The 23497-nt window shown below is 32.5% G+C and overlaps 2 protein-coding genes across 2 annotated transcripts; both read right to left on the bottom strand.

Annotated features, from left to right (window-relative positions):
- Positions 1-4991: 4991 nt before the first annotated feature.
- Hmgs (hydroxymethylglutaryl-CoA synthase) lies at positions 4992-7686 on the bottom strand. The gene has a single exon (XM_068764606.1). The coding sequence runs from the start codon at positions 7339-7341 to the stop codon at positions 5971-5973; it is 1371 nt and encodes a 456-aa protein (XP_068620707.1). The 5' UTR covers positions 7342-7686; the 3' UTR covers positions 4992-5970.
- A 3797-nt stretch (positions 7687-11483) lies between these two features.
- On the bottom strand, positions 11484-19924 carry LOC137921739 (alpha-N-acetylgalactosaminidase-like). Its single transcript, XM_068764557.1, has 9 exons — positions 19785-19924; positions 18663-18837; positions 18074-18248; positions 17313-17395; positions 14450-14611; positions 13201-13413; positions 12125-12256; positions 11719-11791; positions 11484-11620 (listed from the first exon to the last, which is right to left on the bottom strand). Exons 1-9 carry the CDS (start codon positions 19853-19855, stop codon positions 11526-11528), a joined length of 1179 nt encoding a protein of 392 aa, XP_068620658.1. The 5' UTR covers positions 19856-19924; the 3' UTR covers positions 11484-11525.
- Positions 19925-23497: the final 3573 nt, after the last annotated feature.

Here is a 23497-nt window from a genome sequence, read left to right as displayed (position 1 = left end):
AGTATAAAAACTCAATACTTACGTACGTATAGTTAAGGGGGCGTTTTTATAGATTTTAGAATTTACATCGGATAAGTTTTGGTTGGCTAGAAAAAGGAAAGAAATATATTAAATAGTAATGTCTGTTTACAATCATTACATAACTGCAAACAACTTTTTTGCCAATAAACGTACTAACGTCGCATTCTATATAATGTACAATATATATGAATAAAAAAAATAATCAATAACAGGCACAAGTGCTTGTATAATAAAAGTATAGATTGAAAAAAGCAGAGCATAGAGTCTTTATCTATATATAAATAATTTGTTGACACATTATTGTCTACTTCTATACTTTATGACTATATACGTAAGATCTAGCCATCTGTCAAATTTGCCAATCGTTTTCTCCAAAGTACACTTTTAATTTCTGATAAGCATTAGAAAAAGAATGCAAGTTGTAGTGTTAGTGAAATATTAGAGGCATCTTATAAAACATAAATATGTATAAAGCGTAAATATTGTACTGTGCATCTGATCTTTTGCGAACTTCAAAATAATCATAAAAAATTTTAAAGCATTGGTTAGTATTTCAAAAATAGTCTAATATATATTTTCAAATAAAGAAGAAAACAGGGCGCGTAATTGAAGTCAATAAATTAAAAAAATTGTGACTGATGCGAACATTTGAATACTTCGGCCTTTACTTAAGTAAAAAATTTTAACACATTATTCAAACATATTTTACGTAGTTTATTAGTTAAAGAAATAGCTGCTAATCATATGTAAAATTTAGTGACAAACAAAAGATTAACTACAAATTTTAAAATGAGATTAATGCAGTTTGTGCGTTGCTTAATTTATTTTTTACACAGAGATAGGTGTCTTTCCGTCAGTCAAAATTATTCCGAGTATATGAATAGATCTTCATCAAGGAAATTTCTAAAAAACATTCCTTCATTGTTTCTGAAAAACAGCGACGTAACGAAACATTCTATGAGGTATCTTAATGCTTTACAAAGAAGTTTTCGAATGGACACTTTTTTTACTACAAAATTTTTATTTTCGTCTGCTTCCACTTTGCGTCGATATATCTATAAGCTTAACTTTCAACAAGTCGAAACAAGACAAAAGTCGAAGCATAATAGACGCAGGAAGTTTGTTCTCTAAAACTATGCTCAAACACTAACGAGTGTGCATACTTTTACTGTAAGTGATTAAAATGTACGTATTTCCGTTGACATTTGACGTGGTTCAACCAGGACTGAATCACTTCACTTTCGCCGGATGTAATTTGATTAAGCAAATGTGTAATCACTTTGTCATGATGATGTTGGTGAGATTCGAACAATGATATGTCACCCCGATCACCGCAACTGATAATTGCTTTGTGTTGCAACTTGAGTTAAATATGTACATACATTTGCAATGACCTATTCTTCTTAGCATAATATTTATTTCTTCCATCTTTTTTTATTTTTAGAATCTTCGGATAAAAGCGTTACATAAAACGGAAAAGAGGGCCATAACTATATATTATTAAGATGTACCTAACAACAATAATGAATAATAAATAATAAAAAATATTAAAATGTTTTGGGACATAGGTTCTCGAGTGCCGTTCGCGAGCTGGTAGATACAGCATGTGTAGGCACAGATGAACCGACACAAAATTAAAGTCGTGTAAAGTCGTTGGATGCGGGCAACGCAAGACCGGTGATCAAGGCGACGTTTGGGGGAGGCCTTTCAGTGGCCTTGTATCAGCTGGTATGACGATGACGACGAATGAAGTTTTCCTATATCTTTGAAAGTATTACTTCACTAATATTTCTGTGTTTGCAATGTCTTTCAAATACAAACTCCTCGAATTTTTTTTCCAACCTATCGTTTTAACATTAATTACCCCAGTATAATTCGATATTATAACTAACTATGGTTTCATTCGATATAGCTATGTTTCTGAGTATTGTGATTTATTTAAAGAAACGAACCGTGAAACTACGCTTCTTATCGATACCCAACATCGGTAGTTTAAAATAAGATAACTAGAACTCACTTTTGTTACATAAACCTACTTTTTACAATATTTGATATTTTCGTGCACTATATAGTCTTTGGAAGCAGTTACGGTGACACAACATAACATACACACATACATATATGTTATGTGGCTATACCTTGTCAAGGTCGTTGCTTGCCCACAAAATAACATAAAATATTTTACAAAGATAAATCGCAAAAAACCGCAGATTTAAAATTTCAATGGAATTTTTTTTTCTACACAGATAATGTACAGATTTTTTTTTAAAAAAATTGAAGATTTGATGTTATAGTACCAAATTGTTATCGATGTATAATCGAGTGTCCTCTATATAGTAAAATAAGAACTAATCAAGAAACAGAATTAAATATACAGAGAAATAAATCACACATACAAACTGATCAGCAATAAAGAGTATACATAGATTTATTAAATTCTTTAAAAACTGATATAAATGCCTTGGATAATTAAGATAGAATTACTTTTAAACATTAGGTATAATAGCTGAGCTAGTTTCTGTAACTTAGTTCCGCAATCAAATGAGTTCAATAACAATTTGTGTATCCAGCATTATCCCCGACCACTGACATCAGGAGAATAAGAAAAAAATTATAAATTATTGTTATAACTAGTAAGCTTCTAATATACTATGGCAAATAATAAGAAGTTACGTCGAAAATAGTTATTCGTCCTTGTTGTAGATGTCGAATATACAAGAAAAAATTATCCATATAATATTTACGCACATTAGTCGCTTAATACACTTAAAACCTTAATTATTTTGAAATATATAAAAAGTACGCTTTTTCTCATTTACGAGTATTGTAATAAATTATAGCCCACAATTATATAAAAATTTAAATAAACAACTTAAATTCAATAATTAAATAATTAATATGGAAACTGCTTAATACATTGTTTTAAAAGTCATTATACGTATAATGTGTCTGGACAATTATCTTTTGTTCTTGGCAAGCAAAATATAATTAAAAAAACCACGTAATTTTTCGTGATTACTATTCCTTTAATTCAATATACGTAAGATTTTAGAGATTAATGAGCTAATACACTTCACGTAAAATATATGTCGTGGTGCCTAAATCATTTACAGTAGATATATTGCTCTGTCGGGACTAACATTTTCTTTGACATGAAATTAAAAAAAGTAAAGTGCTGTACTTGGCAGGTTTTTTTTAACAGCGATATTTTTTATTATGTTTGTAATATATCTATCTGAACAAAAAATAACCACGTTTACACTTAAAAATTTTATTCAAATTACGCGGCCGTGTAGTTGAATTTAAATAAAAAATTCGGTAACAATATTGGCTTGCTACTCTAATGGAAAACACTATGTACCCTTCTTCCGGTAAAAGAGTTTTTCCTATAAGCTATCTAGGCGGATACCTTCCATCGTCACTAGGCGATGAGTAAAAATTAAAGGTTTATAAGATGTTTCTTTTCTTTTAGTTCAAAAAAATGTTTTAATATTTTCTGAAACTTCCTAAGTGACGAAATCATGTGATTTATGGCCTAACCAGAAAAAATATGGCAGCGCCATAAATTCTCGCTCGTAACCTTGAAATATGATACGGTTCGTTTTCAAATGCTGTACTATTTAGTCGCAGTTATAAAAGCAAAGTAACATGACAAGAGCTATATTATATATACCTATTTATATATATACCAATTTTTAAGTTGTAAAATACTATTAGCTTTTTAACATGTTTGAAGCTGCAGTTTACTAAATAAATATCTTTACAAAACCTAAACTCAGGAATCTCCCGCGAGAGTTTGAATTTGGATCACTGATATTCCACTGGTTAAGGAAGACACCAAGTTCTTTGGTCACTTAGGCAGACGCTCTTTAAAATGATTGAGTACAACAACCATTGTGGAAGGTACCTTGGTTTTGGTCACTAGACATACCTTTTATATGTACGCATTTCATGTATGCGACCCTAATTTGAGGTTCAATCAGTTGCTATCATCTGAAAATATAATATGTAGATATATATTCAACACCTACTTACAAGTAATAATTTAGAGTTCTGCCTAAAAGCAAAAGTGTGCTTAATTCTTAATTACTATACTTCAGTATTAGTCATTAAGAACGATTCATAAACATATTAACAATCTCGTCATATTTCAAAAGAATTTACTTAATTTATACTCTTCTTACTGTTACACACTTATTCCTTATAGATGTAAAAGCTTTAAATTGGTGTATGTATAGCCCATTTTCCAAAAAAAAAAACGCTTAAGAGCTGTTTTTACGTTTACAGCTATTTCAAATCACTCTTTATAAACTGATCACCTTAAATTCGACTGGCCAATAACTTCTGGTAGTACAAAATCTGTAGGGGCAGATACTTAACAATAATTAATTTAAATATGTAGTGATCAGAGTTATGAAAACTCTTTTTTAGTATATAACATACTAGCTAACATACAGATCATTATTTATTATTTCTGAAACCATTGATTTTAAGATAGGGTGTACCATACCTTAATTGACATCCAATGAGCTGGAGATTTAAACATTTAAACAACAAAGTATATAGGGTATATACACATTAAGTTTATATTAAAATTTTTATTTTGTGGGATCGTTTTTGTTGTTGAAACTGAAAACGATGCACTAATTTACAATGTTACAATGTTAATTCATGTACATTGAATATTTTTGCATAAAAAACATTAACCTACTATACATTTTCATTACTATAAACTGTACATCAGTGCTATTTCTTGCACAATGTAACACTGTCGTAGCTTCGAGAAATCAAGGGTCACAACATTTTTTTAGTTTTTGCAAGTTAAATTATATCTATTTCAGAAGATTACATCTATTAAAAATTAATAAAAATATACTGTATATGGAATAAAAAAAACAAACAAATTCCAAAATAATGAATTTATTAAATTGCAACCAAATAATACAAAAAAAAGTTTTTCATTTAACAAGTATTGTGATTGATGCGTGACTAATAACAGATGTCGAAAATATTTAAAAAAAATTTTGAAGGCGTTTTTGTCAATAACAATAATTTCACGTTTTCAAAATAAATGTAATAATTTTGGTAAAGACATAATGCCTCTTCAAAAATATATTTGATTATGTACAAAATGCATCCATATATATATAGATGTGTGTGTATATGTGTACATATATATATATATATATATATATATATATATATATATATATATATATATATATATATGTATATATATATCATACCTTTAAAAAACCTATAAGTTACATTCAGATGCCAAAATAGTACACATTAGTCTCATAAACTGTGATTTGCTATGCAAATTCACATTGAATACATTCAAAAAAGTTAAAGTTTAAATGAGTTTCAAATCATATTCATACACCTTTACTCTATGTTTAAAATATTTTAATTGTTTTAACTGCGCAATTACCGAAGTACTGTAAGATGTAAGAATATTAACATTTTAGTTAATTTGTATATAAATATAACTTTGTTTTTGTCATTAACATATCACTGAAGTTTACATTGAAATTGTTATGATTTTATTTTCTTTTCATATATATTCTGTAATGAACAAAAACTAAAGTATTCACTAGAAAAATATTAACAATTTCTGATAGACAATACTATTCCACACCTTGTACCCCAAAACCATTCTCCAGTATTGCACACATTTCTTTTATAGTTTTAACATTTTTTTTTAAACTACATCAAATAAATAATTAATTAATTGAGAAACCTTAAACACTTTAATAATAGTAGTGGAGTTGGTCACCATAATCATTCAACAATTAGACAACTAAACTTTATAAAACAGAAATAAATATGTAGTGAAATTTTTAGCTTTCTATATATAATATTTTGGTAATGCTTCAACATAATTAAAAATAAATGTAAAATATTCTCCTACACCAAATGCAACAGAATGGAAATTGTACACATTCTTTAATGTTTCCTCTCATATGTTCGCCTTCTCTGCTCATCTATTCGAACAAGGTAATATGTGCCAGGGAACAGGATGTCTATTGAACCAGATGGTTCATATGGTGCAGTGTGATAGTTCTTTGTTCTCACATCCATCAAATCAGTAAACACACTGGGCTGTACACACTGCCTCTTATCTAGCATTGATACAGTATCATTTAAGGAGTTGATCAAACGCTCCAACTTTGACCCAGCACTCATATCTTTACATATGTTGATTGAATACATGGTAGAAGCAAGTCCTGAACCATATGAAAACAAAGCAAATTTTTTCCCAATCAACTGATCTGGTGATTTACTGACAAGGTATGACACAAGACCTCCATATAATGACGGAGTGTACATGTTTCCTACATTTCTTGCAACATGCAATGAAGGTTTAGTTTTCTCATCAAATAAAGGCTGACTATAAGTCATGAATGCTTTTTCTAAATCTCTGTCAAAATATGTTTCTTCTCTTTTATGATTATCAAATTGAGAAAGTCCTGGAAATTGCTTCTTACGCTCACTAGGTGATGCATTAAGAAAATCATTAAAACATACTCTACCTAATGACTTCTGAACTAATTTACAATAAGGACTGTGAAACAGCATGCCATCCAAACTTAAAAGCCCCTTAAAATCAGGATCTGTTTTTCTCATTTTTTTACAGAATAAATTATAACAATTATCTAAAGCACTTAAATAGCATTTTATTGACAGTTTCCCATCAACATATGGAAATTCAGATGCTAAGTCTGGCTTATAAAAATCATAAGCATGGGTCATATAAGATGCACGGACACCACAATCAAATACTAATGGAGCATCAGGCCCTATTAACATGGCAACAGCTCCAGCACCACCAGTAGGTCTTGCTGCTCCCTTTCCATAAACAGCTATATCTCCAGCCACCACGATTGCTTTTCTTCCATCCCATGATGATGACTCCACCCAATTGATTGAATTAAAAAGTGCTGCTGTGCCCCCATAACATGCATTAGTTGAATCGATTCCTTCTATATCTGTGGCTCCTTCTTTAGCAAATAATGTCATTAAAAAGGTCTTTACACTTTTGCTTTTATCAATAATAGTTTCTGTACCAACCTCAAGGCGTCCAATATCATGTAAATTGATATTGTTTTTTTCGATAAGTCTATGAAGAGCAGTGAGACAGATGGAGTTAATGTCTTCCCGGTCAGAGCAGAAACCCATTTTACTTTGGCCGAGACCTATTGTATATTTACCAGCGCTGACTTCGTCGAATTTTTCTAAATCAACTTGATCCACGTATTGTGAAGGAAAATATAGTTCCATAGCAAGAATGCCCACATTTTCTACTTTACCGGCCATTATTTAATAGTATTAAAAAGAACTTTCACAGTTATTTAACGTAATAATTGGAGGAGAGATGCCGAACGACGTCTATTCCTTACGCCGATATGTACAGACTGATGACTTCACTGACTCGACCGCAACTCGTCTGCCTCGTGTCGACGTCAGTCCCTCACGCTACCGAAGTGTAAACGACACATACCATTGACCTACAACGGTACCATTAACCAACTTTCTTTTACTCTTACGCAAATGACCGATTGCAATAATTAGATATTAAAATTATTTTCTTAACTGCAATAAAGGTTTAAGATTTAGAAAAAGTAAATGCTAGTTTAGCTATTGAATTTCTCTAAGAGAAAAATCATGTTCGGCTCATTTGACATATTTGAGGTTACCTACTTACGTCAAATATTTATACATTAGATTACGTTTAGTAAGAAACAAAATGATTTTCCCCAAAGACACAAAGATTTATCAATTTTTCTTATACATTTATTACACAAAGCATATAATGTATGTTACGTCCTGCTATTTTTTAATATAAACATTGTGCTTAAACGTAATCTAAATGTAAATAAAAACATAAATTATTACAAAACATTAAATTAATTGTATTTTATCCCAAAACTTTAAAAACAAATGTATAACCGTGGATTCTCTTAAATTAAATTCTTTAACAGTCAAGTTTTGTAGGTACTTAAAATTCTCAATCCGTCCCATCAACTTTCACTTGGTTAACGGTCATCAAAGAAAAAAATATGTCCCAATTGCGTCCTAAACCTCTTTATTTCCCGAATATTCGTAAGTAACAAACCAATTGTTCCTTCGTATGACTTCCTGCATTTAACTTGTACCGCCATGTACAAGCAAAAAAGCAAAACACCTTCCAGGAACAGTTTTATTTGTTTTAGAATAAATTTCTCTTTCTACTTTCACAGCCAATACATAAGGGTCTAACTAACAACTTCAACGGTTTTGATACTAATATTAGCCAGTGCGAACTATTTATTTACCCATTTAAAGCACAAGAAAAAGACACACTTATTTTTAATAACCCACCGTATATATCTTTCAAAAAATAGGCTTGTGTCGTAACCATAATTGTGGCAACCGTATTTATTCGTGCAAGATCTTTTGAACTTACACTTGCTAAAAGGAACTCCTGTTGTTCCTACTTCTATTGCGAACTTAAGGCGATGTGAAAAAAGATTGCTTCATCGGTAAGACGTCCACATCAATTACCAGTTAGCAATAATATACTTAATATATACTCAATATACAATACCTTTTGATTTTGTATTTAAATTTAGCACGTATTTTGGTACAAAACGTTTGAAAATGCGTTTTGAAAAAGGTAATAAAAATTAAAGAAAACCTCGATAAATGTAATGTCTTGTAGATAAAAGACAACAAAATATTTAAAATTAAAAAGAATATTGCTTATACAAAATAGTAAAATTCAAAGCAATTACGTAATAGTTTCATAACATAAATACAAGTTCAAGTACGTGTGGATTTAGAAAAAAGTGTTCGCTTTCGATATATAGGCGCACTGCGTGGTGTTTGCAATGTCTGTAGTGTTGATCCTATAGTTCCTGTAGTTTAGAACATCGCGTTTACATATGACTTTAAGCAAGATGTTAATATTGTGAACGGGATCATAAACTTAGTTTTTTTTTTTTTAATTTCAAGCTTAACGTCAATTTGTGAGGACAAAAACTAAATCTCATAAGTTAATATTTCTCGCATACTTCTTAAGCATCACGAACTCAAAACAAGCCACTATTTATATGACTGGTTTTAAAATCGTGCGCAAATTGTTCTTTAAAGGTAAGTTGTTTTTTAATTAATTAATTACAATAAAAATTTCAAACCAATAACCGCGAATAGTTGAGCGCTTATTTCAGTACCGTAAGTTATAACTGTTAACATGAATCGGTATCAATTTTAGTTATTTTTGATATCGATATAGGCGTAATATTTTCAAACATATCTGGCAATTAATGATACCTAATAGATTGATCAATAAAATTGTAGCTTATTTAATTTATTATTAATGTACGAATGTTATTTGTTATTATTACTTCACTGTAGTAATTGTTGTGAATTAAGATAAAATCCGGTTATATTTGTGGTGTCCAAGAAAGGGGACTAGAAATAATTTACTTACTTATATCTGTTGTTCCGTTTATTGCTGAATTAATTTAAGAATATCGTACTACTTGCACCTATATTCGCCAATCTAATATATAAAATTCTCGTGTCACGGTGTTCGAACTTAAAGTCCTCTGAAACAGCTTGACCGATTTTTACCATATTTTATATGCGTATTTAGTAGGTCTGAGAATCGGCTACTATCTATTTTTCATACCCCTAAGTGCTATTCACCCTTAAAATTTTTTTTTATTTTTATGACGAAATTTTTTGTTTTTATTTTTTTATGATACAACATAAAAAAATACATACAACCCTAAATTTTCACCCCTCTACGATCAACCCTTATTTTTAAATTGAAAATTAAAAATATTTTTTTTGCAAAACAACGTTTGCGGGATCAGCTAGTAATATATATAAATGAAAAAAATATGAAATAATACGATATCTAAAAATATTGTGAGAAATGAGTTCATTTTAAATATCTATCTATTTCTAAGGTTAGTAACCTCCCTATTTTCTTTTTCTTTCCAGTTCATAGACGCCCTCTGCAAGGCATAGGCCTCCCCCAAAGATCGCCACAATGGCCAGTCTGATGCTGCGCGCATCCAAGTCGTTGGAAATCCATAACTTCTATCATTATGATCATCATATAAGCTAATAAACGTAAAAGTGATAGACGTCTACCGGCAGACAAAAGCCTTCCTCAGAGATTGCCGATCGATGATAGATTTTACACTGCCCCCATCCAGCGAGTTCCTGTGACCTTGACTACATAGTCACAACAATGGCTCGAGGTCGCCACTCAAGAGCCTTTTAAAAATTAAGGTAGTTCAGGTTGTTCAAAAATATAAGTTAGAATTACCAAAACAGTTCTACATTACACGCACAAATAGAAGTTGCAAAAACAAAAAAGAAGTCAAATGACAACTTGTTTTGTAACATGCAAGTTAAGTTATAATTATTAATAAGACTAATTTAAAACAAATTCCTAATATGATTATAATTTAAAAAGTGAGAAACGCTAAGTCAATCGTTTATTTTTAGTACTCATTTGAATTAAGTTCTTTTTTTTTGTAAAAGCCTTAAGTGTAATAAGCTCCAAAGAACTTTAGATGTTACGAATTTTAAAAGTTTATGTTGGTGAAATTTTATTTAAAGAATGTTTTATTTAGTTATTGTCTTGTATTTTGAAGAAAATGTTACGTTTTTTAAGTTCGTTTAGATAAAGACCATGGCTCTATTCTTGTAAAATTTAAATTGATACTACTGATAATAAAGACCATGGCTCTATTCTTGTAAAATTTAAATTGATACTACTGATGTAAACTTTCCAAAAGTAAAAATTATGATTATACCTAACGTGAAAAATATTCAAAATGTCTTACTTCTCTCAAAATATACAATTTTTAAGTGGGCTTTTATTTCCTTATAGCGTTTAATTAGGCCCAGGGTCGGTTTTTTTTAAATGTCTGAAAAGTACTAATTTTAGTTACTATTTACTACACTTGTATGTATTTCAATAAAAGATAAGAATTAAAAAATTGACGTGGCGTACGTTTTTCTTTTTCATTGAACTGTATTAAAAGTTATTTGCATTTAAATAAAAGGGGGGCCTTATAAGCCCGCTGTACCTTATACATAATTCATAAAATCTAGTATTTCATTATTAATAAAATATATACCATGTATCAAAAACTTTTGTCGCTCTTTACTTGTGTTGATGTTCATAGATATCGCTAAATCATTATTAAAAAAGTAAATTTCATCTACAAATTTCACTGGGCTCCAATTGCCGTTTTATTATTTCTGTACGAAAATAAAGTTATTTAAATTATTATTAGTGTTTAATGTATTTTAGATAAAATCATTATTAAAAAAATTGTCGTCGACGTTTGTCTTATTTTATGTTTCGATCGTGGTATTCCCAGACCTTTTCTTTTTTATGTCATAGTTATATTAATACATAGCTATGTAGCATTATAAAAATAATAAAATTCATGAAAAAATCAAACATACAGTTTTTATTAGCCAAATAAATTAAATCATACAATATTAATCATTTGTAACCTAAGCCGTACGTTTTCAGTTTTAGTTTCGTCTCTGGATTGAACCGGTGTGAACTTGTAAAATCGTACTCCTGTGAAGGTAAAAAGTTTTTGGTAACTTTATTAAATATAATTCATATTACAATTGAAAAAGTTATGTTATTCTGTTTTGTATCTGGTGTTACGATACCTGTAGGGTTGATTCGAGTCTCGAATAATTCTTCCGGTTTATACATTGTAGATTCTTCGTCATTATATAGATCCTGTAAAAAAGTCATTAAAATTTACGTAACTTGTTGTTTTTATGTAACAATTGTCATTTGCTCGACGCGAACATGCATTAGTAAGATAATGAAAAAATTACCTTTGTTATAAGAATTTATTTATTTCATTTTGTATAGTTTCTTTTAACAAGACGTACTTATGTAATACCACTTTAAAACCGTATAATAATTAAAGTTACTATAAAAATGAACAATTCACATTTCTATGCTATAGATTTCAGGGAAAAAGGCATAGTAAATGATAAAGGGATAACATTTGACAGTACATATTATTATTTGTTTCATAAAAACAATTATAATATCTTTACCAACCTTTACTTTATATGCTTGCTGAGGTATAGCCATTTTGTTGAAATTAGTCTGCAGAGCAAATGGGGCGCCATCTTCTCGTAAATTAACAAATGCGATGGCATAAGATCCGTCAGCCAATTCGCGCTTCCATATCTGAAATATAATCAAAATTGTTGAGCATGTGAATCACTCATTTAAGTGCCAAAATATTATCAGCAAAAAAATTTAAAGCATATCGTTTGTTATATACGATACAATTTGACATTTGCCTTTTAAATAGCCCTTTAATGTTCTTTCATTGCAATTAATATCATTAAAAACTAATTTGGCGACGGGCGAACACCCTTTGTTATTGACAAAAGGAAAAAAAATTCTCTCTCTGCTTTAGCTCTTATCACATGAAGCTAATCTCTTGTATATTTAAACAGCAATTTAAAAATTAGAGGAATGTTAAATATGAACGAAAGTAACTTTGCCTACATAGAGACTTTTTTTCCTTTAAGGTATATTAGAAAATTGAGAAACAATTGAAAAAAAGTACTTTTTCCTAAAATCTTAAAATATGCTTAACATACATTATACATAGATACATAACTAATTTAAACATACATTACACATAAATACATAATTATAAAAAACATTCAATTATACATAAAATGTAACATTTAGTTAGTAAAAGCCCGTATATTGCAACGTCCTTTCTAAATTGTAACACAATATTGTTTGCGAGCTTCTTTTTCAAGGGTAAAACGCCATTTTCTAACAGGCGCCATTTTGTTTCCCAAATAGACAATTTTTTGCAGAATAAATCTTTTACACGATCATTAAATTAAAAACGATCCTTTATATATGTGTCAGATTTTTTTACTTATTTTTATTTTTAAGACAACTTGCATTTTATTTCTTAGATTTTTGTTCCAATATTTGTGTGACGTTGTTATTACTCATTTTATTAAGCATTTGTTCTTCACTTTTTACAATAACATTGTTCAGTCTTATAATTAAACATGTTGTGTAATGTGCTTTACTATTTATGTTTTTACATAGTACGGTAGAAAAATAGTAATTTAAGGTAAATATTATAATTATTTATTCACCTCGCATTTTGAACCGTTCCACACACGTAGTCCCTGTTTACCAAGACGGTCTTGATCAATAGCGATGATATCCTCGTTAAGTAACACTTTCTTGAACTCTGGTCGAATAATAGCAAGGTCCACACTCATTAGCAGTGGAGCAGCCAGCACCGACCACACCGCCATCTGTACCCTCGCCTGGTCTAATGACAGACCATAGTTGCCAATAATCAGCTGAAAGTATGGACAACCGTTTCATGAATATTTTTTCACTAATAATATATTGTACAACAATATTTTGTTACTTTATTTTTCATATAAGTTTAGTTGCACCACTAAGACCTTTGTACATAATGATTTGTCAGCAAAAAGCTTTATAGCTTTTACACCTATTTTTAATAATACCATATAAAGTGTTTACTTTGAAATATGTTACATTAATTTATTTTTCTATCGGAATATAGGCCAATAACTTCTAGCAGTAAAACGTCCGCAGGGTTTACCCAAATTCAGAAAAAGCTTTTTCTTATTATATTCTTATTATATATTGCCTAATTAATTATTTTTGAGACCATTTATTTTTGAATAAGGTGTGCCAAACACTAGTGAATAGCAAATTAGCTCGTATAAACGTGAAACTAACTTTAACTCAATTCTTATAACATATCTGCCATTCAAAATGCCTTCCTCTTCGCGTAAACTTTTTGTAACAAGAGAGCCCATTTAGAAAATAGCAAATTAAATACCTAATCCAAACAAATGTATGTTCTCTCGAATAGGCTTTGCTAAGCACCTTCGAAAAGTCAAGACATAAATAGTATTTATACTATACATATATATGTACAAATTACTATACATACTACACTCAGTTTTTATTTTCTCTATATACAATAGTATATGGAGAAAACTGGGAATAACCAGAAGTAACTGTCAGTACGGAACGTTGGTTCTATCTAGATTGAAATTAAAGTATACATTGGGCTACTAGATGTTGGCCACCCGTTATTATATTACATTAATTTTGATGTTAAAGTGTCACTAAACGTAATGAGCATTATTGGAAACGGTGAAACAAAACGCATCTGTTATCTCACTTTTACAAATACGCTTATTACGTGGAAAACCTCTTTCGTAATTGCCATAATTCGATTTCCGAATTCAAATAATATTAACTAACTTGACCTATTCATTTGTATTCCAAATGAATCTTAATGAATATAGCTTATTTACGAAGTCTTAATTAAATTGCACAAATTAAAATTCTGAATACCATATCGGGATCATTCCAATGTCCAGGTCCAGCATGTTTCACCAGCTCGTCTTGATTTTCAGCGAACCATTTCATAATGCTCTTCACTGAGGTCCACGAATCATCGATATCTCCCCAATTTCGCCATAAATTGCAATGTTTTTCAATTGAGTCGTAATTAGGCTATACAAAAATAATTAGTTTTCACATGTCTATTATATATCTTTCTTCATTACCGGCTAGTAATATATATTACTTAATAAAATATGAATATTGGCAGTGGAGCGCACTGGAGCGGCAAACACGGCGTAAGGTCGACAAGGTGGACAGACGACGTTGTCGAGGTTGCCGGAAAACCCTGGAGGCAGGCCGCTCACCAATCGCTCATATAATATATCTGTGGGGGAGGCCTATGTTCGCAATGGACATCCTACGGCTGCAATGATGAAGATGAAGTCAAATATTGCATACCATTGGATAAGAACAATTATAAAATTGTGGACTTATTTTCATTGGACGTTAAATTAGTAGAATTATAGGGGATGCGTCTTAAAAATCATTGATATTCCTCGATTGAAGTATAGCGTGTGTAACTTGGAAATGTAATTTTTTTCTGGTTTGGATCAGTGTAGTTGCTTTATTAACATTCACAGATTCCGTGGGCTAGAGGGACCAGAGCGCCGAAGACGCTCATCTTATTATTGTTGTTAATGGAGACGCTCCAGGAGCATGATCCGCCGACAGGAGACTTCGGCTGTGTCTGCCAATCAATATGCATTTAGCATTCCGATTTTAAAGCGCCCTAGAAGGGTTAATTTCGACTTGTTCGGTTTCAATTTCCCGGCTGAAATTACTACCACTTTGGAAAGCTTTAGAACTGGTAGAAAAATTTACGAAAGGAATTCCAGCAACGCTACTATCTAGGATAAAGAGTTATTCCCTCCCTTCTGAAACTCAGGGTAAGTGTTTTTTGTCACAAATTTCCTCTGCTCTGGAACACATTGAAAAATTATTCGGAGTCGGGTTCGGGTGTAAACGGTTATCGTATGCGATCTCTAAAGCATGCGCGATCAATGTAAGTTAGTCGACAATAACTATATTTTTAATAATGTTAATTATATTACCTCTAAATTATTTTTTATGCCACGCGCGGAAACGTGGAGGTCATACGCCCGCCAGTTACAGGTGTTAGATACACTTCTGTAATATAATGTCATGCGTACACCTGCACTAATCAGTTTAAGACATGAGACTCGTAATCTTGATAACTTTGGGGTCCTCGTAACATAAGAAACACAGTAAAGCTTATCCATCACTCTTTGGCGGCAGATTTACGGTGATAAGTTTTTACACAACATTTAGCAAAAAACCTCTCCATCTCTCGATTAAAGTCAATAATTTATTTTATCTTACGTAAGTTTCGTCTAACATTGTACAGATTTAAATATATTTACCTATAGTAGTCGCACACAGCCCTGGCTATTGTTATACAAGCTTATTAATTCTATTCAAATTATTATGTTAATGTAGATTAACATAATACAAATAACTGATGACCGCTGTAGCCTTGAGGCTCTGATGTGGAGACCACGGACCGACAAGCACGATTTAAAATGTCCATCCACAAGTTTGGAAATAGGTTGGATGTAGGTTGCTTCCAACGTGTCCTATTGGTAATCTATAGCGGAAGCCCTATGTCCCGCAATATAGGTCTCTAGGGCTTAAACGATTATAATTGACTTGATTTCTGCAACGTATATTTTTACTTTTTTTGTTGAAATAATTGGTTTATTGTAAATAACTTTAATTCTCACTTTCAGATATTGTGTTATTATTGTTTTTATGATTTTATACGTTGATTCAAATTTAATTCGTATTTATATTTACATTATTATTACTCTTTATGACAAAATTGTTATATCGCGATATCCATGTATAATAATGGTACACATCTTTGTTTTTTGGTCTTATTTTATGTTTGATTGATGAGTCTATATAAAATAAAATATTACAGGTTTACTATAACCTGCTCTATACTGTATTGGCCGGACAGTTAATACAGAAATTTCTGATTGATTAGTGATAAGGCGTTGAGTTGCGTTCTGGATCTTACGTTGTTTAGTCCTATTTACACCATGAAGGCAAATTTGCTTATTTCTATTTAACCTATGATTTGATTAATTTTTGTTTAACCAGCATATTTTTGGAACGATTGAAGGAACATCAGAAGACCAGTTAACAAAGAGATTGCCACGTCATTTTTTGTCAAACAAGGTGACGTTGGCAAAATATTAAACATTTTTTTATGAATTTATTGTAAATAAATATTTAATCGAGCGGCATATTCGTAAATGCTTAGTCATAAATCATATAATAAATTACGTTTTAAAATTGTCTTTAATACTAACGTAAATATCAAAAACATCGTCTAGTGCTTCTGTTAATACATACATTGTTGATAATAAACCTAATTATTTCTTTAGTCATAAAACTAACCTTCATCTAATACATGCGGATGACCTACACTTTGTCCTTTTGACATTCTCAAGTATTTACTTATCTCAAAACAGTCAACTAATGTATATTTTACATTAGTTATAAAATCTGAACCATTTTGAAGTAACAAAACATTGAGTTTAAAATGAAAAATTATGATAAAATATATATTAGTTATTTCCCTTCAAACGGTTAGATGAAAATGTAGGTTTTGCCTGGTTTATTACAAGTATTTAAATGTTTTTGACCCTTCTTTTAACGTAAAAAAAGAGAATAGAGATGTAACTTTATATAATAAAATGAACAAACCTGATTGTATGATATAATTGTGATTACACGATGAAATAATATAGTGTGTTGTTTAACAGGAAATCAATTCATTACTTACTTTGTCTTGGTACGCAGGCCAACTGCAGGAATATAACATGGGACGCCCAGTTTCGTTAAGTAACTTCCCAAAGGCCGGGTAGCCTAAACATTAGAAATAATGTTGCAGTAAAATTATTATTAGAATAACTGAAATCGAAACAGGAAGACGGAGATCCGTAGACGAACGAAAATAAACCGACATAGCCTAATGCATTGATAAGTTGTAGTGGCGGTGGGCAGATCACATAATTTTATTTAATCATTTATTCATTACATTTATAATCTGTATTATACCTTATTTATAAAAATTATTATAAATATATATGTTACATACATATGTATACATGCATGGGTATGTTTAGGAATATATGTTTATGTACGTTTGTTTGTATATGAATGTTTTGTACACGTTAACTACCCATTATTGGTACTTCTACCTTTTCCATGCTATGTTTCTCTGTAAGAGATTGCCTTGTGTGATAAGACCTCCCTTTATACTTTTTTGTATATTATTATGAAATTATTTAGATGTATCCTAGCGTGTACAATAAAGAATATTAAATAAATGAATAAATATTTTGAAAGGCATGTCACCCCCGAGGCCTCATAGTTCTTGAGCGGAGACCACGTACCAGCAAACACAGCCTAAGTCGTCTAATCACAAGGTGGACAGACGACTTTTTATGAGTCGTCGGAAGCCACAAGATAAAATATATGTGGGGCACTTATATTTTCGAATTAGATAAAAGAAACCTTTAAAAAACTATCTGCAATCCTTACCGGTGTCCATTTTGTTAGAGTCAACATAGCATCCATCCAGTTTTACGTAGTCCACGTCCCATTCAGCGAATGTCTTGACGTCTATCTCCTCATAGCCTAACACTCCCGGGTAACCCGCACAGGTTTTAGTGCCGTAGTCCTGATATATGCCGAACTTTAAGCCCCGGTCGTGAACCTTAAAAAAGTTATTCATCAATATTTCAGACATTGACTAGAGGTAAGGTTCTCTTGTCAAACAGCAAAGGTAATATCAAAATATTATGGCATTTCGCTTGGAACTAATTAAACTCTCTTTTTCATCAGAAAATTTGCGAAATCATCGCTTCTTGGTTTATGAAATGGTATGCATGTATATAGAATGAAACTACACTGTATGATTTAAAATAAACAGTAAAAATAAATTAATAAATATGATGATGGTATAGATGAGAACTAGAACATTTCTTTCAATACATAAACAAAAAGTACAGTAACTAAACTACTTGCACCGACAATGATCACTGGAAGGATGCAAAATGAGTAAAATCGCATATACATTAGTCTTTCACGTCGAAGACTACATTTATGTTATAACATTTGTTGTGCTTACATAGTCTGCCAGAGCTTTAATGCCGCTCGGAAAACGTTTGCGATCGGGTACCATGCGATTGTTTTCATCACGCGACTTCTCCAGCCAACAGTCGTCGATTGCTACGTAATTGTAGCCGGCCGCCACGTAACCTTCCTTCACCATTATGTCTGTAGTCCGCCTTATTAAATCTTCGCTGCAAATTTAATAAAAGTTATGTATTTGGTATACCAGAAGCTACACAATTGTAAACCCGCGAGTTTTGACTGATGGTACCCTTTAAACGACGAAAGAACAACCGTCTTTTTAGTATGCGATACGCCTTTAAGAACACTGCCGCAGTAGACTACGCACTTAAAATAATATCGTCGCAACAAAACTCTGCATTGACAATGTAACAACTAGCCATTAATACGCAGTGCGACTTTAGGAAACCGCTATGACCTTATTTCTATGGGTGTATAAATAGCCATGTATTTTTTTGGTAATACAAACTTAAGTTCACAGACCACTCTGTCCCGCAGTATGAAGCTGTAAGAGTCGCATAAGGTATAGAGCTCTTTCATCATCCGAAAAAATACTTAAAACAAGCATTCCGTATGGATAGTTTCATTTCAGAGATATTTTGTTCATATAATAGGGAATCTCTCTATTATTAAATTTTCTAAAGTTAGAAAATAACAACTATTAATTTATAGCCTACCCCAGAGACCAAAAGGACAGATTAAAAGCGACTTGCATTCAGTCCTTCCATACACCCTGACTTTAACAAAGTCATCTTTCCACTATGTAAATAGGTGGACGTACTACCCTGCGCTTGCCGGTCAGTGGTCTCCACTCCAGAATTTTAAAACTCCAGCGACTATTCCTTCTGCGCGCTATGTGGCCGGCCCACTCTCGCTTGACTCGACTTGCCGCTGAGCAATGTCAGTCTACGAACCTCCTCATTCCTGATTTGATCTCATAATGAAATACGGAACGTAACGTCAATGAGACTCAAAGTGAGACCACATTTGCTCTATTGATTTTTCATTATAATTCGATTTACCCAAATTATGGTTTAATTTAAGCAAATTGTTTCCAATTCAACCACCTGATTTTCATTAATAACATCAAAATCACGTTATATATTAATATTATCACCTTATACACTCTTGAGGGTATTTCTCACAGTCCGTGATACATCTAAATCTTTCCCAGGTAAGCCAACCCATTGGTGGCGTGAGCGCTAATCCATTGTCTAAGGCGAGAGTCGACGACAGTAACCCACAAAATGTCAACCACAATATCTGCAGAACGTTAAAAATTTTGTTATTATTTTTCTTCTTAATTTTCTTTTCCTTCTCTTATTATATATACTTATTCAAACTTCCTTTATAAACTTACCTCTGCAACGCTCAAACGGTTAACTGTTAGAAAATGTCTTCAGTATTAAGTTTGCTGTCATATATACATTGTAAAAAAATTGTTTAAATAAATATATAAGTAAAAAATATAATGCTAACCGCATGCTTCATAAACAAACGTAATGTAAATGACTTTATTTATTTATTTTAAGTAATAAAATTAATTTTAATACTGAAACTGCCATTGACGACTGCCAAAAACATTTTAATTAAATATTCCAGTAAAATCACAGTTCCTGTGTATACTACAATTAGAAATAACACTAGAGACATGCTTCGTACTGAAGGTAAAAATATACATATTTAGTCTAAGATAATTTTAAATGTAATTTGTATATATATTTATTTATTATTTATTGCATGTCACGTATACAATAAATCATGCACATTGTTTGCATAGTTTAAACATTTTTTTTAACTTTTTTAATATGCTCATAATTATAGATAATAAAGATACTTACTTCCATGTTAATTACCAATATTTTTTTAGTTATAATGACTTGGCAACCGTTTATTCAATACCGTCCAACGCATACCACTTCACCACATGGAGTGTGAACAACCATCTAGGGGTTTATATTATTACATGTCGAGTAGTGATAAGCTCGTGGCATTTAGTTTCACAGCATGCAGTTATCTTGCAATGTTATTGGCACTTTATCAGTACAAATACTTTCAATGATCACGGGTACTCAGAGGATACTTATCTAGAAACGAACATACTACATACTTCAAAGATATCTGAAATTTAATTTTATAAATAGGCCTAGTCCTATTTCATTGATGATTGATCATCTTCTCATGATATATATAATATGCAATGTATACAGTTGACTTAATATTCAGTGTATAAAGATAAATGATACATGATTCTTATTTACGTCTTACCTCCTGTGTTTAGAAATACTCTAAATACTTTTTTACATATAGTAATTAATAAACGCATGCAACGAGTAATCTATCAAAAAAATTATTAATACAGGCATGATTAACTTTAAAAAAATTCTTTGATATCCTTTTTTTTAATTGAATGTCATAGTTTTGTACTAGGTGGCCATTGGCAAGTTATACACGACGACTACAAGTTATAAATATCGTTAATATTCTTGTACGCGATTAGTGGGCGGACATAATTAACCACCCGAGCACGTTGGGAAGGAAAATGACAGCCAAGATTGATCGAGATGGTGTATTCACATATGTAGAGAGATTGTTTACAATTTACACGACCTACACGACTATTCCATCGGATTGGGAGGCCACTGAGCTTTTAGATAGTTTCGGTAAACGTACCTTGAGGTGTCAAAGGCTTAGGGCCCCTACTAGAGGACCTCGGCATACCCTCGTCGAAAATACCAGCTTAGCATTCCGTCAGAAGGGCGTCCGAGACGGCCGATCGTAGGCTTGGCCGGTTACTATTGCCTGGCTAATATTACTACTATTTCGGAAAGCGTTAGTGCAGGTAGGAGATGTGGCGGAAGAAACTCTAACAACGCTTTTATGATCGGAGGTTACCGTCACCTGTGTATTTACGATCCGATCTCATTTCCGACGAAACTGGTTTGTAACCGAATGGTGATGATGACAGTATGCAGTTTACGTGGCTTGTCTTATAGTAATCACGTCGTCTGGAAACTCTCAAAATCTCGGTCTCAGGACGTTGCGGCGTTTGAATGTATCGGGTGTGATTGTATTGTAGGTGGCGGCACCTACAATCAATAAATTTGTGTGTTGAGCGGCAGAGTCAAAGTTTTAAAATAAAAAACGAATTGATGCCCGTTTAAGTGACTGTAACACGCAAGTCTTCTGTTTTGTATGACCTGGAGTCTATGATGACGCGGGGATTAGCATGCGCAAAGCATAGCTTACATATGTGAGGATAAGTCTGATTACAGCTTTATAGAGTGTCACTTTATTCAACATTGACATTTCACTCTCGCTATTTAGTAAAGAACAGAGGCGGCCGAGTTGAAAGCAGCCTTTTTTCGCGAGCTTTCGACGTGCGCTTTGAAATTGAGTTTGTTCATGGCACTGAACTATCCATAAGTTTGATCGGAGTTCACAGAAAGGAGCAATTGCGCAAAAAGAGCGTTGCCACGCTTTTGGAGGGATTAATTTAAATCCTCCATTTCCGGAACCATTGTCTCAGGACGTCGGCTAGACGGTCTGAAGACGTTTGATGATGACGCTGGTGGCGACACCAGAAGTGTAAATGCATGTATCATCTGCGAATAAGCCGAGCTCTGCACCCTTGATACATACTGACACATGACACACCCTTGAGGTATGTCATTGGTGTAAAGTGTGTGTAGAGCCGGTTCGAGGATCGATCCTTGAAGTACGTCCGCCCAAACCGAACGTGGTCGGAAACAGAATCTTTCGACGCGATACTGAAACGTTCGAACTCTCAGAAAAACTTTTATTATACATACAAAACGGACATACCGGCATCGTATACTTACGAGGGTCAAACTGAAAGTTCTTAGAAAATCAAAAACTAAGCATTCTAGCAAGTTATTAGTTTTATTATAACTTTTCAAAATAGCGTCCATTTACATCAATACATCGCTGCATTCGATGGAACCATTGAGAAAAGCACCTTGCCCACTCGGCCTTAGGGGTCTCTTCGACGGCGTTTTGAAACGCAGCCACTGCTTCTTCGGCGTCCATAAAATGTTTTCCTCGAAGTTTTTCTTTTATTTTCGGGAATAAATAAAAATCGCAGGGTGCGAGGTCGGGGCTATACGGCGGGTGACCCAGTAATTCCACGTCTGAGGTCGCCAAATAGTCGATCGTTTGCCTGGCGGTGTGCGACGAGGCATTGTCGTGATGAAGGAGGATCCTGCTGCGAGGTCGTTTCTCTCGAACTTTTTCCAAGACAAGTGGCAAACAGTTGTTAGTGTACCACTCTGCATTAACCGTTTTCTGATCCTCTAAGACAACTGTCGCGTAATGACCTGTCTTTCCGAAGAACGAGGCCACCATCTTTTTTCCAACACTTCGACCTCTCTTCACTTTAGTTGGCAACTCTTCGGAAGGAAACACCCACTGAGCAGACTGTCTTTTGGTTTCCGGATCATAACAGTAAATCCAGCTTTCGTCAGCCGTTAGTATGTCGAACACAGCATTTAAGTCACCTCCGTTAAATTTTTGGATCATTTCTCGGCACCAATCAACACGGCGGAGTTTTTGAGCCTCGGTCAAATTATGCGGTATCCAGCGGGCACAAAGCTTCCTGACCGCTAAATGTTCATGGAGGATTTTGTGCACTTGACTCATACCTATGCCTAGACTTGTCGGAATCTGCTGATAGGTCACTCTTTTGTCAGTCTCTATTATATGCCGCACAACACTGATATTGTCTTCAGTCGTCGCTGTAGAAGGCCGTCCCTCACGCAAATCATCGGTGAGATTAGTTCGACCACGTTTGAATTCATTAAACCAGTTGTA

The sequence above is a fragment of the Battus philenor genome, unplaced genomic scaffold (assembly GCF_028537555.1).
Source record: "Battus philenor isolate CCGP_79_NKW_IND1 unplaced genomic scaffold, ilBatPhil1.0.hap1 SCAF_19, whole genome shotgun sequence".
Taxonomy (NCBI): domain Eukaryota; kingdom Metazoa; phylum Arthropoda; class Insecta; order Lepidoptera; family Papilionidae; genus Battus; species Battus philenor.
This window is presented reverse-complemented; position numbering and strand designations above follow the sequence as displayed.